The sequence below is a fragment of the Actinia tenebrosa genome, unplaced genomic scaffold, assembly GCF_029948245.1.
Source record: "Actinia tenebrosa isolate PJP-AT-01 unplaced genomic scaffold, QUT_ActTen_1.0 PGA_scaffold10__47_contigs__length_13832649, whole genome shotgun sequence".
NCBI lineage: Eukaryota > Metazoa > Cnidaria > Anthozoa > Actiniaria > Actiniidae > Actinia > Actinia tenebrosa.
The window spans coordinates 6412981-6428310 of record NW_028292570.1 but is presented as its reverse complement, the minus strand read 5'-3'; the positions used below and the strand labels follow the sequence as shown (position 1 = coordinate 6428310).

At 36.1% G+C, this 15330-nt stretch overlaps 3 protein-coding genes across 6 annotated transcripts in view; all 3 read left to right on the top strand.

The window, feature by feature from the left end:
- The first annotated feature begins 645 nt into the window (after positions 1–645).
- Positions 646–5103, top strand: LOC116288141 (DELTA-actitoxin-Aeq1a). 4 transcript variants are annotated; one of them, XM_031694881.2, is made up of 3 exons: positions 646–804; positions 3504–3615; positions 4412–5103. In XM_031694881.2, the coding sequence occupies exons 2-3, from the start codon at positions 3522–3524 to the stop codon at positions 4960–4962; spliced, it is 645 nt and encodes a 214-aa protein (XP_031550741.1). In that variant the 5' UTR covers positions 646–804; positions 3504–3521; the 3' UTR covers positions 4963–5103. The 4 variants fall into 4 exon arrangements, with proteins under 4 accessions (XP_031550741.1, XP_088882772.1, XP_088882773.1 ...); XM_089026646.1 differs by having other exon boundaries at positions 4391–5103; XM_089026647.1 differs by lacking the exon at positions 646–804 and adding an exon at positions 2035–2191 and having other exon boundaries at positions 4391–5103.
- A 3073-nt stretch (positions 5104–8176) lies between these two features.
- LOC116291800 (uncharacterized) overlaps positions 8177–15330 on the top strand; it is a 53200-nt gene continuing 46046 nt past the window's right edge. The window contains exon 1 of the mRNA XM_089026704.1: positions 8177–8384. The gene's annotated coding sequence lies outside the window, so the exon portion shown is untranslated. The remainder of the gene's footprint in view (positions 8385–15330) is intronic.
- On the top strand, positions 9281–15237 carry LOC116288140 (uncharacterized). The gene is made up of 6 exons (XM_089026694.1): positions 9281–9734; positions 9932–10112; positions 10573–10754; positions 12533–12677; positions 13073–13132; positions 13402–15237. Exons 1-6 carry the CDS (start codon positions 9579–9581, stop codon positions 14205–14207), a joined length of 1530 nt encoding a protein of 509 aa, XP_088882820.1. The 5' UTR covers positions 9281–9578; the 3' UTR covers positions 14208–15237.

The window sequence follows — 15330 nt, the reverse complement described above, 5'->3', positions numbered from 1 at the left end:
ACCTTTATCAGGTACGGTGGGAGTGGGGGAAGGGGGCGGGGGGAGGGAGGATAGGGGAGAAGAAATATGTATTAGGGTTGGATTAACGTGTTTTGCCAACTCTATCAGTAATTTACGCCTCCCTCGGGAAGAAGGTAAAATGTCAGCCACGTTGAAATGTCTTCTCGCAATTGCTGTGCTTCGAGCACATTCGCTTTTTGTTTATCATTTTCGGCATCTGGACTTTATAGATGTCGCAACAGAATTATCGTATGCTATAATTGCGTCATTAGCAAACTGCACTTTCATTTCAATAATAGAACAAGTTAATATAACCAAACGAAGGGAATTACGTGCAAGACCTCGCTCGTTGCTACAGGCTCGATTCCCAGACTCGGTGTTCTGCTGGTTCCCTCATGTACTTCGAGGGTGTTTCTTCGTTTTCCTCACTCCGTAAATATCAAATTCTAAATTCCAATTCGATCATGGAACGAGGGCTACAAGTTGTTTGCCACTGGTTAATAAGTGCTCCTCTTGTAAAGAAAGGACAACTGATTAGCATACCGTATTTACTCGTTCAAGCGCCGCCCCCGATCAAACGCCACTCTCAGATAAGCGCCGCACCCAAGACCAAAAAATTTAAATAAGAACCAAAACTTTAATATATTCTTTAATCTAACGTAGTCTATTGTGATTGGTTCCCGATATAACGTTGTCTAGTACTATTTAGCTTTCGATAGTCTAGCGGACGACATTCAGAACTATCTCTCGTTAGTTCTACAACTTGTGATCACAAAGGAGAAAACAAAAGAAGTTAATCGCACGGTAAGTCTTTCTTTTACGAAAATCGCTAGTTGCTCTACACTGGCCGGCCAGGAAGAGTTGAATCATTGAATTGGATCTTCAAATAATTAAACATGAGTGATTTCCATCATGGGAAAGACAAATAAGATAGAAAAGATACGTTTGCGAGTGAGAACGACTCCATGTATCCAGTTATATAGAATATAACTTTATTTTATTATTGCTAAAAGTAATTTACCTGTTCGAAGGAAAAAAAAATTTTTTTTAATTTTGTAGCGCTCGCTTGATCTAGGGACGTGTGCTATAACAAATTGGGGTACAATCGTTCATGAATTCCAGTATAGGCCGAAATAGCAACAACAAGGCTATATTGTTCTTAAAGAAACAATGTTAAAGGGCTCTTTGCTTCTCGTTGCGTAAAATTTTCGTTTTACGATGAAAATGGTTGATTGTCTCCAGAGAAGCATTTTCTTTCTCCTATTGGTGTTCATATTTCTTTCAAAGAGCGCTTACTGTTTCACCTAGTCACCGCTAACTGCTCACACTTGGAAATTTCAATCGGTGCTGTTTAAAAGACGTTTTGATACTAAAGCGCATAGATTTATTTGAACACTAAAATATAAAATAGCCGATTCTCCCTAAAGAATCATTCTTTCTTTCTTCTGTTTGTGCTGATCTTGTAAAAAAAACACGATTGGTTAATGTTCGTGCATACCGTATTTACTTGTTTAAGCGCCGCCCCCGAAAAAAAAAAAAAAAAAAAAAAGAACCAAAACTTTAATATATTATTTAATCCAACGTAGTCTATTATGATTGGATCCCGATATAACATTGTCTAGTAAATTGTTTTCGATAGTCTAGAGGGCGATCAAACGCCCATCTCAAACAAGCGACGCACCCAGGACCAAAACACTTAAATAAGAACAAAGCCTTAAGATATTATCTAAACTCACGTAGTCTAGTGTGATTGGATCCCGATATAACATTGTCTAGCATATTGTTTTCGATAGTCTAGCGGGCGATCAAACGCCCGTCTCAAACAAGCGACGTACCCAGGACCAAAAAATTTAAATAAGAACAAAGCCTTAAGATATTATCTAAACTCACGTAGTCTAGTGTGATTGGATCCCGATATAACATTGTCTAGTAAATTGTTTTCGATAGTCTAGCGGGCGATCACACGCCCTTCTCAAATAAGCGCCGCACCCAAGACCAAAAAATTTAATTAAGGACCAAAACTTTAATATATTATTCAATCTAACGTAGTCTATTGTGATTGGTTCCCGATATAACATTGTCTAGTACTATATTGCTTTCGATAGTCTAGCGGGTCGACATTCGGAGCTATCTCTCGTTAGTTCTACAACTTGTGATCACGAAGGAGAAAACAAAAGAAGTTAATCTCACGGTAAGTCTTTCTTTTACGAAATTCGCTAGTTCCTCTACACTGTCCGGCCAGGAAGAGTTGAATCATTGGGTTGGATCTTCTAGTTTTGTTAAACATTAATCATCTCATAGTCCTATCCAACATATAATTATTTAACGGATGAGTATCTTTTTTTAATTTGACCAATTTGTCATTGTTCTCTCTCCAAGAACTAACAAGCTTACCTAGGGGAAAAATAATAGTATTATAAGTTTTGAATAATTTTGGAGAACAAATAAAGTAAAAATAAAGAGAATAGTAATAAGATCAATATTTAATAATGATTAATCATGAGTGATTCCCATCATGCGAAAGACAAATAAGATAGAAAAGATACGTTTACGAGTGAGGAAATATAACTTTGTTATATCATTGCTGTAACTAATTGACTGCTTCGCAGAATTTCTTTTAACTTGTAGCGCTTGCATGATGTAACACCGTGTGCAAAGAAAATTGGTGAACAATTGTTCATAAATTCCAGTAAAGGTCGAAATAGAAGCAACAAGGCTATATTGCTCTTAAAGAAATAATGTTTCGGCCGTTTTGTTTCTCGTTGCGTAAAATCTTTGTTTTAGGACTAAAATGGTTGATTGTCTCCAGAGAAGCATTTTCTTTCTCCTATTTGTGTTCGTATTTCTATCAGAGAGCGCCTTCTCTTTCATCTAGCCTCCGCTACCTGCTCCGCTACCTGTTCCGTCGAATTCGTTATATAACGACGGCCTTTTTCTTGCCACGACTTTTCCGCACAATCAAAAACATGGAATTGATCATACCATATATGGAGTGAGCTTTCTCTACTGCAACTTCGACACTAACATATAGAGTAAAGCTTGATATAAAAAACAAAAACAACAAAAACAAAAACAAAAACGAAAACAGATGACCTAAGACGATTGATAAACGTGCAATTATCGATCTGCTAACCTCTTAGTGAGTGAGTGAGCGAGCGAGTCACACATTTTCATATTGAGACCTCTCAAACTAACTCGTTTCTACGCTTCGCGTATTCACTATTTAAAAACAATAACGAAAAGGTAAACCAAGCAAAAATAAAATAGTAGTTCTTATTGTTCTTTTTACTCACTTCTCGTTCTTTGTGTTGTTGTTGTTGTTGTTGTTGTTGTTCTTCTTCTTCTTCTTCTTCTTCTTCTTCTATTACTACTTTTCTCCTTCTTGCTTTTTTCTTCTCAGTAAACAAAAAAAAAAAAAAAGGGCCTTGTTGTCTAAACGCCATCTCATTTACTTATCCAATCTATCTCTACTGCCATTTAATTTCTCTTATTGCTTATGTCAGCTTTAACTCAGTGCAATCATGAGCCGTCTAATCATCGTGTTCATTGTCGTTACAATGATATGCTCAGCCACTGCCCTGCCGTCGAAGAAGATTATTGATGAAGACGAAGAAGGTAGGTCTAGAATATGTTAAGTAATCGTGTATAAAGCGTAGGCTTACAGAAAGCACAGGTTGTGTGCGTTGTTAATACATCACTCTCACTGCTGTGCATGGTTGTGGAATTGATCACTGGACCCGTCAGCATATGAGATAGTTTGTTTAATTGTTTCTCTGCTGTGCCTACATATTCATGTGTGTTCTCGTGTTAAGAAATGATACTCTAGGGAATGACACGCGGTCTGAAATATTAAAGCATAACGCCTAAGGTAAAGAAGTGTAGTATATACCCGTTCGGTTTATCCAAAGTAGCTGTTGCTTGAGCTAAACCCCACGGTAAAGTCAAAAAGAGGTTTCGGATAGATCTTAGCGTTTTCGCCTATATTGAATTATCTAACCCAAGTTAATTGAACTAAAGCAATATTTATGGGAAAAACAACTAAATCAGTGAATCGAAAATGGTACTCGTAGTTATGTGGATTTGAAAAAATACGCGAAGAATTTCATTAAAGATTGACCTATGCCATCTATACTATGACCTAGGGAAACACGGGTTGTGTAGCGGTGAGAGCGTTTGCCTCTCACAGGACCCGCGAATCGGGTTCGATTGACGGACTCGGTGTCGTATGTGAGTAGAGTTTGTTGATTCTTTCCTGTGTGCTTCGAGGGTTTTTCTCAAATTTTTCCCTTTTTCCCGCTAAAATCATTTCTAAATTAAAATTGGAATCTAGCGGAAGAAGAGCCACTCTGTGAAACGACTGCAAATTCCCCATTTATTCATTTACGCATAGATATTATTAACACTATAACAGATGAAAAAAGATCCGCAGACGTGGCTGGCGCCGTTATTGATGGTGCAAGTCTGTCCTTCGACATCCTGAAGACTGTCCTCGAAGCACTCGGTAATGTCAAACGAAAGATTGCCGTCGGTGTCGACAACGAGTCGGGCAAGACGTGGACCGCATTGAACACATACTTCCGTTCTGGCACCTCTGATATCGTCCTTCCCCATAAAGTTCCACATGGTAAGGCACTACTCTACAACGGTCAGAAAGATCGTGGTCCAGTTGCGACTGGCGCGGTTGGAGTACTTGCTTATCTCATGAGCGATGGAAACACCCTGGCCGTTTTATTCAGCGTTCCCTATGACTATAACTGGTACAGCAACTGGTGGAATGTCAGGATCTATAAGGGAAAGAGGCGAGCAGACCAGAGGATGTACGAGGAACTCTACTACAATTTGTCTCCATTTCGAGGGGACAATGGCTGGCACACCAGGAATCTTGGATATGGGTTGAAGAGCCGTGGATTCATGAACAGCTCTGGACATGCCATACTGGAAATTCACGTGAGCAAAGCTTGAGATCTTGTTGAAAACAAATCGGTTGAAATGCTGCCTGGAGAATACTGATGTAAAACTAGCAAATAGACTCATTTTACCCTGTAAGAACAAGAAAACTAGATCTTCCCATAACATAAAGACAAATAAAATGAAGCACCAAAAGATATTGTACTTTTATTTGTTGTTAAATAATCGTAGTAGAGTGTACGCCATATACTTATTTCAATAAAGTTAGTTACCAAAAACCTAGACTGAAGCTGAGATCACGGAGGATCATGGGAAGCCATTCATTTCAAACAAGTAAAGCGTGTTTGATACAAACTGCAGCATGAGGATGCTCAGGAGAGGTAAGACTATAACTGGTAAAAATTGTGCAAGTCCATCAACAGTTATCAAGCGGTTAAAAATTGTAAACTGTATCTACCCATAATCCTTGTCGGCCTCAGCATTATAGCTTTTCAGTTGACTAATTTTATTGAAATAAGTATAATTACAAAAGCAAATACCTCTACCCGTCTTTGTTTGATTCATGCCTGAATGAATTCTTAGCTGTTTTACAGCTGAATAATTTAATAACTAAATGCTTCAAAGCACTACATGGATAGTAATCGTTTCACGGATATATATATATGACGTGCAGTCTATCATGTCAACAAAGCAAGAATCAGTAGTATTATTGCTAAAATGGTTGGTGAATTTTCACGATAATGTCAAGATTTCAATATAAATCTTGCGTCCATGAACGTATGCAAGGTTTCCCATGAGAGGATCATTCCCCGCTATTCGCCACAAATAATCCCACGTCTCCCCATAATAGAATGCGACTAATGAATTGCTACTTGGAAGGGTAGTCGTGAACAGTCGTATTTATTTAGCTTCTTTATTTAATTTAAGCACCCAGCCATAAACACTTACACACACGTCATATAAAAGTATACAGGGAAACCCCTCTATACCGGACCCTCAGTATACCGGAATTCTCTCTAAACCGGACAAAAGTTTTGGTCCGGAAATTTTTCCCATATGTCTTTTGTAAAATAAGCCTCAGTAAACCGGAACCTCTCTATTCCGGAAACCGGACGATAATTTCGGTACCAAACGCTATTTGACAATAGAATTCAACCCCGCTAGTCCGCTTGACGTACCTTTGTTTCGGAACTACCGTCACTAGCGTATTTTAATTTGCGGGTGTATAAATTGAGTCTACAGGGACAACTTCTAAACTCACAAAATCATCGAAATTTTTCTTTAAATAGTAAATCTTGTTCACAAATAGACATATAAAGACTAAATAATTGTTTTCAATGTATAAATGTTCAAACAGAATGCATAAGGAAGGTTTAGTAGTGTTGAGAAATACTAAAGATCGAATGGTTCGCGAAGTTGCGGACGCCATGTTTTTTCATGTCACATGGCTTTAGGGTCATACATACATAATTGTTGGAAATTCACTACAGCGTGTGCCAATTAAAATGGTCCATCACATATATATTAACATTTAAAGCGTATAGCAAGGGAAAAAATATTATCAAAATCCCTTTTATTTGAACAGTGTAGCAGTATGGTTGCAGTATCTTTGTATGTGGTCTTCTCTTTTCGGAGATATAAGCATTTGAAATATGAATAAACAAATTAAATGACGCAAATTCAAAAAGTAAAGTAACCTAAAAGTGTACAAAACCATATATTTCAGTTATAATGATTTGAAAATGAAAAAAAGAAAACAGCCGTACTCTCCACAACAACATTTTCTCTTTTCGGAGATATAAGCATTTGAAATATGAATAAGCAAATGAAATGACGCAAATTCAAAAAGGTAAAATATTTCAGTTATAAGGATGATTTGAAAATGAAAAAAACAGCAGTACTTTCCACAACAGCATTTTTGTTTAATAAACTAGTCTTGAATTTATGAGAATATGTGGACCGCATGGCACTAATGAAATACATGAAGATATAGAAATATAGGTAAGTTGTAGTGCTTGGGAACGAGGTTATTCCGGGCGAAAGTCCTTGGAATTAAATTCGGAAAAATTAATTTCCGACCTCGCTGGGAATCGAACCCACGACCTTCGGAACTGTACTACCGATGCTCTACCAGCTGAGCTAGAGCTCAGACTGAGAGCAGGCCGGGGTGAAATAGATAGTAAGTAGCGGTAATTATGATGCAAAGATGAGAATATGAGGACCGCATGGCACTAATGAAATACATGAAGTCTTGAATTTACGTCATCTCATTTGCATCTTGATATTTCAAATGTTTATGTTATGAAAAGAAAATTCCAAATACGAAAATGCTGCAACCGTACTACTACACTTTTCACTTTAATCTAAATTGGGCTCCCTGTGAGTATACTGAAAACATATCTTCTTCAACCAAACGTACTTTCGATGTCTCAATAATTGCTTTCAAGAATCCATGCCGTTTACAGTTTTCATAAAACTGATCAATACTATATTTCAACCCAGATTCTTTTGTCTTTTTTTAAAATTTAGAATGACTTTATTAAGATAAAATTACAAACCTTCTAGGACTTATATTGTTTGCTAATCTCTATGCTGTATCCAGCGAAACTTCAACTATGAATAATAATTTTTTTTTGCATTATTTGTATAGGAAATCGCACGATCTCGAGTACAATTTGTAAATTAATAGACACGAGTAATGTTTTGAAAGCTCTTGTAATTGCACCAGCCTTTAGGTGGTAAAACATTACAAGTGTCTATTAATTCCAAATTGTACGAGAAGATCGTGCGATTTTCTGTTTATAGTTCACTCAACAAAATTTCAGTAAAAAATGCGAAGCGACGCCGTTCAGCTTTGGCTATTTGGCGGCCGATTTTCAGTCCATCGCGCAACTGAAATGCATAAAAAAGATTAGTTCTTATTAGTTTTTACGGCTTTTTTCCCCCCGCTGTTGACATTGTTATGGCCGTGTTTCCATAGCGACTTAATTCTGTACTCCTACGGAGTACAATTAACTCTATAATTGTACTCCTCTCAACCAATCAGAGTTGAGTAATTTTGTTGAGTGTACTACAGTATAAGGATTTTAATGAAACAATCTGCATGCAAAGAAATCCTGCATCACTGATTCAACCATGTGAGCCACCTAAGCACCTAACTCCTATTCTACCCCACTCCCCCCCACCCCCCCCCCCCCCCCCCCCCCCCCCCAAAGACACAAACACCTCCACCCATGGAACTCATGACCAATTACATTTGCGGAATGGCGTTGCTTTTCATTCACATAGTTTTAGTCAAGATAGACAGCAGGGAACCATGATTCAGGTCATTAAAAATTGATTTCATACATCAAGGATCATTAGGCTACTAACTCTTAAACCCCACGAATCACTTAACTGTGGTCGTTGTTAAGTTAAAAGTTATTTTGTCAAACTTTTTATTTACGACTCAGAGAACATCAATACCTTCTGCAAGGGTAAGTAACGACATTTTTTTTTTGTTTTTGCCTTTTCAACAAGGGAACACAAATATTGACTACATATTATTATCCTAATCTAAGGATAGAGAGAAAAAGCAGAGAAAAAGCGATTTTTAACAATTAAAATTGTTTTCGTGTGCATGCATTACGTATAATAATTCTTGGAACTTTATTGAAAAACTATTTAATATTTGTAGAGTTTAGTCTAAATGTAGAATTGTTTACCATCTGTATGTATTACATAATAACCCTGGATCTTAAACTTCAAGATTCTGTACATAAGAATACTTTGATATAGCTTGATTCGAATATATATCCAGTGACTTCATCAATGATTTGGTAACGACAGCAGATGTTTTAAAAAACAAATTAGAATTATTTTCCATCTGTATGTATTACATTAATAACGTTGGATCTTAAACCTCAAGATTCTGTACATAAGAATACTTTGATATAGCTTGATTCGATATATCCGGTGAATTCATCAATGATTTGGTAACGACAGCAGATGTTTTAAAAAAAAAAAAGAAAGTGTTCTCCTCTCACTTAGGCTGCTTTACACGGTACTGGATGAATTGAAACTGCCCATACCATTTACACGGAACCGTCTCTTTAATTGTATAAAAATACGTAGTTCTGTTTACACTGAACCGAATTCAAATTTGCACGACTAGGCGTGCGAATTTTTGTTCGGATAGCTCAGTCTGAACGATATCCCTAAACGTACAACTCTACGGCGTAAAACGCAACCTTAGGCGGCGACCCATGTTTGCTTCCCGCACTCGTAGTCACCGTACGTGAGTGGAGTTGTTTGTTGAATATCTCGTGTGCTGCGAGGGTTTTCTCCAGGTTCTCTAGTTTTTGCCTCACTCCGTAAAAATCAACTTCTAAATTCACCATCTTCGCTTGATCTAAACTGGGTCCGACCCCAATATCTAAATTTAGATCTTTGGGTCGGACCCTCTTCAGACTGTACTCTAAACCAACTGAAGTGGAACATGGTTCAATTGTTTTATTTTAGCCAATCAAATCATTTAAATGAATGTGCGAAAGCTCTAGCCAGTCAAGCAAGCTTTGCCAGTCAGATGAAGGTTATTTCGTATTTCACTATTGCCGTGTTAATAGCTGAATTGTAAGACTCTTTCGATTACATAAATTTCGAATCAAGTTTTAAACGAATTTCTGTTAACAATGAGTGGTCGGCAAAGATATCAAAAGATAACAGACCAGCAACGAACTATTTTAATGCGTTTTTACAACAACGGCATGGCAAGTAAGGCTGCCGCTTATCAAGAACAAGTTAAACGCGCAGCAGGAGAATCCAATCTTGACGAAGAAAGAGTAAAGGTAAGTTTGAATCGAAGAATATTTCTTTACAAAAGATTATAGTCTTTCTTCGCTACACGCGTCTTTTGTCAGCTGGCATGGTTGGCTGTCACAGATCACGGCGTGTTGTAATTATGAGCTTCGTGATTCGTGTTAGTTACTGATAATTGCTCGTATAAAAGTAAGAACTACTCTTTTTTATTTCGTTAAAATATTAGAAATGGATAGGTAATGAAACATCCAAACGTAAAAGAGGGGCCAGTTGTATACAGCTCGAACAGTCATCGACAGGAATGCCGGACGCGAGTACTCCACCACAACCACCCAAAAGAAAAGCTCCTAGCTTTATAAAAGGCCCAAATTGCTACAACGCATTTTGTGCTGAATTTTTTAAGTCTGGTGAGTATTCTCCTAGTGTAAAAAGAGTTCTTACGTGAAACTTTCGATCTTCATGCGTTTAGTTGTTTATAGGCCGTTGTTATGGCAATCTTACGTACCAGCTCAGCGTAACGATCGATATGCACGGTACGATACGAGGGGTCGCTTGGGCTTGCGGGATTGACCATTTTTTGGTGCGGGATTACGATGTTTTATTTTTTTGATGGAATATAACCGTGGTTTTCAAAACTACGCGACCTCGACAAATTCGGTACAAGCTCAAATTAACCCTGCTCAAAACATGCGGCGTTTTGACTGTCGTCGATCAAAAGTCTAACAAAGGAACGCATTGTTTGACGGCACCTTAACAGCTCCATATAAAGAACAAGTCATAACTGAGAAAGGATTTAAATAATTGCTTAACCCGACGTTTAATTGATAAAAATGAGAATATACCTTGCCTTTTTTTCAAACCCAACAGATACCTGTACTGGTGCCAGCAGAACAGATAAAAATAGGCAGGCAGCACAGCTATGGCAAGAAATGTCCAAAGCTCAAAAGGAAGAGTATGTGGCCAAGACCAAACAAAAACCTGTTGATGAAATGTGTGCAGAAGAAAAAGAAGCGCTAATAAAAAAACACAAAAAGCAGCTATTCAGGGAGGTTGGTACAGTTTGTAATATTATAATTTTATATAATATGATAAATGCGTAACTAAGGAGCGTTTTTCTTCTTTTCTGACCAAAATTACGAAAAATAATGTTTGCTGGTATTTGGTTTAGTACATTGCTTAAAAATATCCCAAAAAGTCACTTAGACGTTTTCGCACGTAAGGCTTACTCATGAGCAATGAATATGCTGGATTTTGTTATGCCATCGTCTTCTCATTACATAAATATTTCGGCATGAGGGCACACATATAGAGGATATTACATGGGCGCGCGGAGATACGAAATTTATCTTCGAGTGTTGAAAAGATCTCTCACGAGTGAGCGCAGCGAAGAGAGATCGTGAAATTTTCAACACGAGAAGATAAATTTCGTATCTCCAAGCGCCCATGTAATATTCTGTTTATTATATAATTATCAATGAAGTATGTTTTGGCTTTTTCAGGCAATTCTTTCCGTGTATTTTTGAATAGTCATCGCAATGGTGTTATTTTCACACGTGAAAATAACATGTTATTTTCACGTGTGAAGATATCAATTTTTCGAAATAGAGAAATAGATATTTCATTGGCAATTATATAATGAATACTTATATTCATGTTTAGAAAAACTCATGGTGACTTTTCAAAAGAAATCAAAACTGTGATTTGGTAGTTTTATGTCAAGTTTGACCTTTATATATGAATTGGTTAAGTCTTAAGTAACTCGACCAAATAAATTAGGACAAAGAAGTGGACTTTATGGTTGCGAGTCAAAACTCTTCTCATAGCCAAAGCAACAAATAACTTTTCATTATTTTTTCACTCTTTTTTGTTTATATTTTCTCAGAAGTATGTATGAAATATGTAATTTATAAATTTTGTGCGGAAGGAAGCCCTGAACACTTCGGAGATAAAAAATACCCAGTTTGAAGGGGGTTCCTGTTTGAAAGTTAGGAAAAAGGTAAATTTTACTTGGGGACCAAAAACATTGTTCATATAGAGGTTTCACTGTATATGCATCATAACAGACGATCAGTACAATATAAAATATAATACGATCTTGGTTAATCTTTAATCTTAAGTGCATTCATTCAAATGATTTTACATATTTATGGTACAATGCCATCATCCTCACAAACACACCAGTAATGCTTTGTCAATAATGTTGTAACTCCCTCAAATAAAGGTCGAACAAATTGTGCAGTCTTCATTCTAAAAGTGCAATAGAAGGATGCTTGTAATTTTATTTAATTCACATTACATAATATTGTCCTCAAAAGAAATGATTACTAATTTTAAATTTAGCACTCAGATTTATAAACCTAATGTTTACAAAATTAAACAATAAAGTTTAAAACTGTTTATATAGGAAAGAACCAGTGAAATTCTAAGGATAAAAAGGTTCTTGATTAATTTTGCATTGGTGGTATAACCACTGTCAGATTTTTGTATGCAGATTGTTACTGTATTGTATATAGTGATGTAACTGAATTTCAAATGTTTTGCATATTGAATACATTTCAAACTTTAAATTACATTTCCTGAACTTAATAATAATTATGTAATTAAAAGAATGCAATATATACTATCTTCGGATTAATTCTTATGAATCAAATAGCAGTCTTTAGATAATATATTTACTAACATTGATATTAGTTAGGAATGTACACATATTTAAATTGAATTTGAACGAGGTATTCATGGCATATAATTGTTGTTTCTTGTGATGTATGCGATATTTATACTCAGTGCACTTAAATTTTTATAACTTAATTTTTGTTCATATCATTAGGTTATGTTTCTAGAAGACATGGGATGCGAAATATCAACAATACTCATGGAACCATCTGGACAGATTTTTAATATGGGTTCTTCTGGTGGAGAGAATTTCCTGTCCTCTAATATAGAGATCACATTGAAATTTAAGGAACATTTTGGTAAGGCATATAGTTTCAGAAGATATATCCAGGGGCAGATCCAGGGGGTGCGCAACCCCTGGTTCGACTTTGTTTCCCTACTTCGAAGTAACCAATACTGGTTTTTACTTTTGATTATAAGGGGTGCACCCCCCTGAGTTAACTAAAACAAAATCTTGGAACTGCCCCTGATATCCACGCCCTTATGTACCCTATTTTTTTGAAATTCCCCTTTATCCTCTGAACCAGTTTTCTTTCATACTGTTTCTGTAATTTTTTTTCCGCTTGAGGCATCCTTACTGTCTGGAATTTTCAAAATTCCTTTGTGGCATGGATATTTTTCGTTACTAAAGAATATTCTCATGTCAAATATTTTAAAATGTTATACTTATACATTTTTTATTTCAAAATTCCAGCTTCCAACCATGACAAGTATGATCATCAAGATTTGGCAAAGATGTTCAACGAAAAATATAGTAAGCTTTGTAAATAATAGATTAGGATAAGTAATAGAGTGTGGACATGTCTTTTAATAGTTGACCTTTTATTTACGTTCTACTTGTTGTGCAATCCTAAACCAATCACAGTCTTTGGTTATACATTTCTCTGGGTAGCCCAGTGGTTGGACTGGGAAAATCACTTTGTAGGTGGCCTGGTGGCCTGGGCTTCATATTATAGTTTACCTTTTATTCAATTTTTTAATTGTGTCATGTGGAGCTAAATCTTCCCTTTTGTCTCAATGCAGGTGAAGCTGTTGGAAAATTCTCCCGGGTGCCATATTTGAAAGGTGGGTTTGTTGTGAAAGGATTGCCTGATGGTATTCCTTTCCGCAAACCCACTCATTATGGTCACAAACAAATTCAGGCCATCATGTCATGCAAAGGCAACATAGTCTTTGAGCTAGCTACCACTACTCAAAGTAGTAAGCAAAAAGCCTGTGATACAGACAGCTGTCAACAACAAGAGATACCAGAGATAGATGTTCATACAAAAAAAGAACTCCTCACAAAGATATGTGGTGAGCCAGCTGCAAACAGAACACTGGAAGGAGCTGAGGAAAAAATCAAAGAAGATGAAGTGGAAGTTGTTTCTCTTTCCTTACGCCAAGATGAACGATTAATACTTTATCATAATGAAATTTTGAAGCATTTTGATAGCGATGGTATATTAGCGGTGAAGGACAACCTTGCACACTCACTGGATATAACGGGTATGGTGATCCCAACATACACAATGACAGACGAAGAGTTCTGGTTATTCTATTGCAATGACAGACACCCTCAGAGTATCCAGCATATATCTAAAAAGGCAAAATTAAGAGGCTACTGGTTGGACAGGGATGCCAAAACATCTGACTACAAGCTTTTAGCGCAGAAAACATCTGTCAAAGCAGAAGCTATCATAACATCTGCAGTTGGGCCTTTATACTTCATAGAGGAAATTGAAGTTGAAGAGGGAAATATTTTTAAACCTTCACTTCTCTTCAAGAAAGCTATATTGAACACTCTACACCAACAAGGCTTTATCAAGAATTTGGAGTCTTTACACTGAAAAGTCCACTCATCATCATTTAACTGTATCTCAGGAAGAAAAAATTATAGCAATACAGGATTTGTATGGAAGAAAACTGGAAGTTCCAGAGAGTAGGGGGAGGGGGTGCTTCTAAAAAATTCTGTATTTGGGGTATGGATATTTTTTGGAACTATATATGTTTATAATTATTAAATTGTTGATACATATGCATTAGTACACTTAACTGTCATTGCAAACTGTTATCATTTTTCCAACAATCATGTTCTATTCAACAAACCCAGACTGCATACCACTTTTCAAATGGAAAAGAGCAACTTTGAATTCAGAAAAAATTAATGGTTGTCAAAGATTGCAAAGCTCTAAACTTTGAGTGTTTAGTTGATTTTGTTTAATTAATTAAAAGCTATTAGTGTCTCTTAAATAGGTAACTCATTTTGTGTGCAATGTTGTCTTGACTTCCTTGAAAGAAATGCAGTGTGACAGTGATATATTGCAAATTAACATTGCAGTTTTTCTCGCCCATGCGACAAATGACGGGACTGAACAAGCCAGATTTCAAGTCTGATCAATCAGTTTGAACTGTGGTCACAAGGATTTAAATTGTTATCAAAACCGATCCAATTTGTTTTGAAGCTTTGAAATGAGATACAGACCTCATACACTACATATAAATAATATTGCAAAGTTTTTGTTTCTGCAATAATATAATATTGGATGTAGACATTTGGCAATATAGTTAAATGTTTTGTGCGATCTGAGGCAAATATTTTAATTTAAAGTAACTAATTATGTGAAATTACTTTGACAATTTGTTGCTGACTATTGGGGTGAGGATTTATTTATATTGATATTACTAGAGTCATCATGAGAGATACAAACCCAAGTGCCTAATTACACAGTGAAAAAAGTATCCTCCATATATACCATCATCACAAACAATATCTACAAATTGTTTTTAATCCATTATTTGTAAGCAGGTGAAAGATAAAATCACATAATAAACTTAAACAAATCTATTGAATTTAATTAAAAGTTTTTCAAACCACTACTTATGGTCTTATTTTAATAATACACTTTAATACAGTTAATTATACAGCTTCTCATTAATCCCATATAGGTAACTGTCCAATTATTTTCTTAA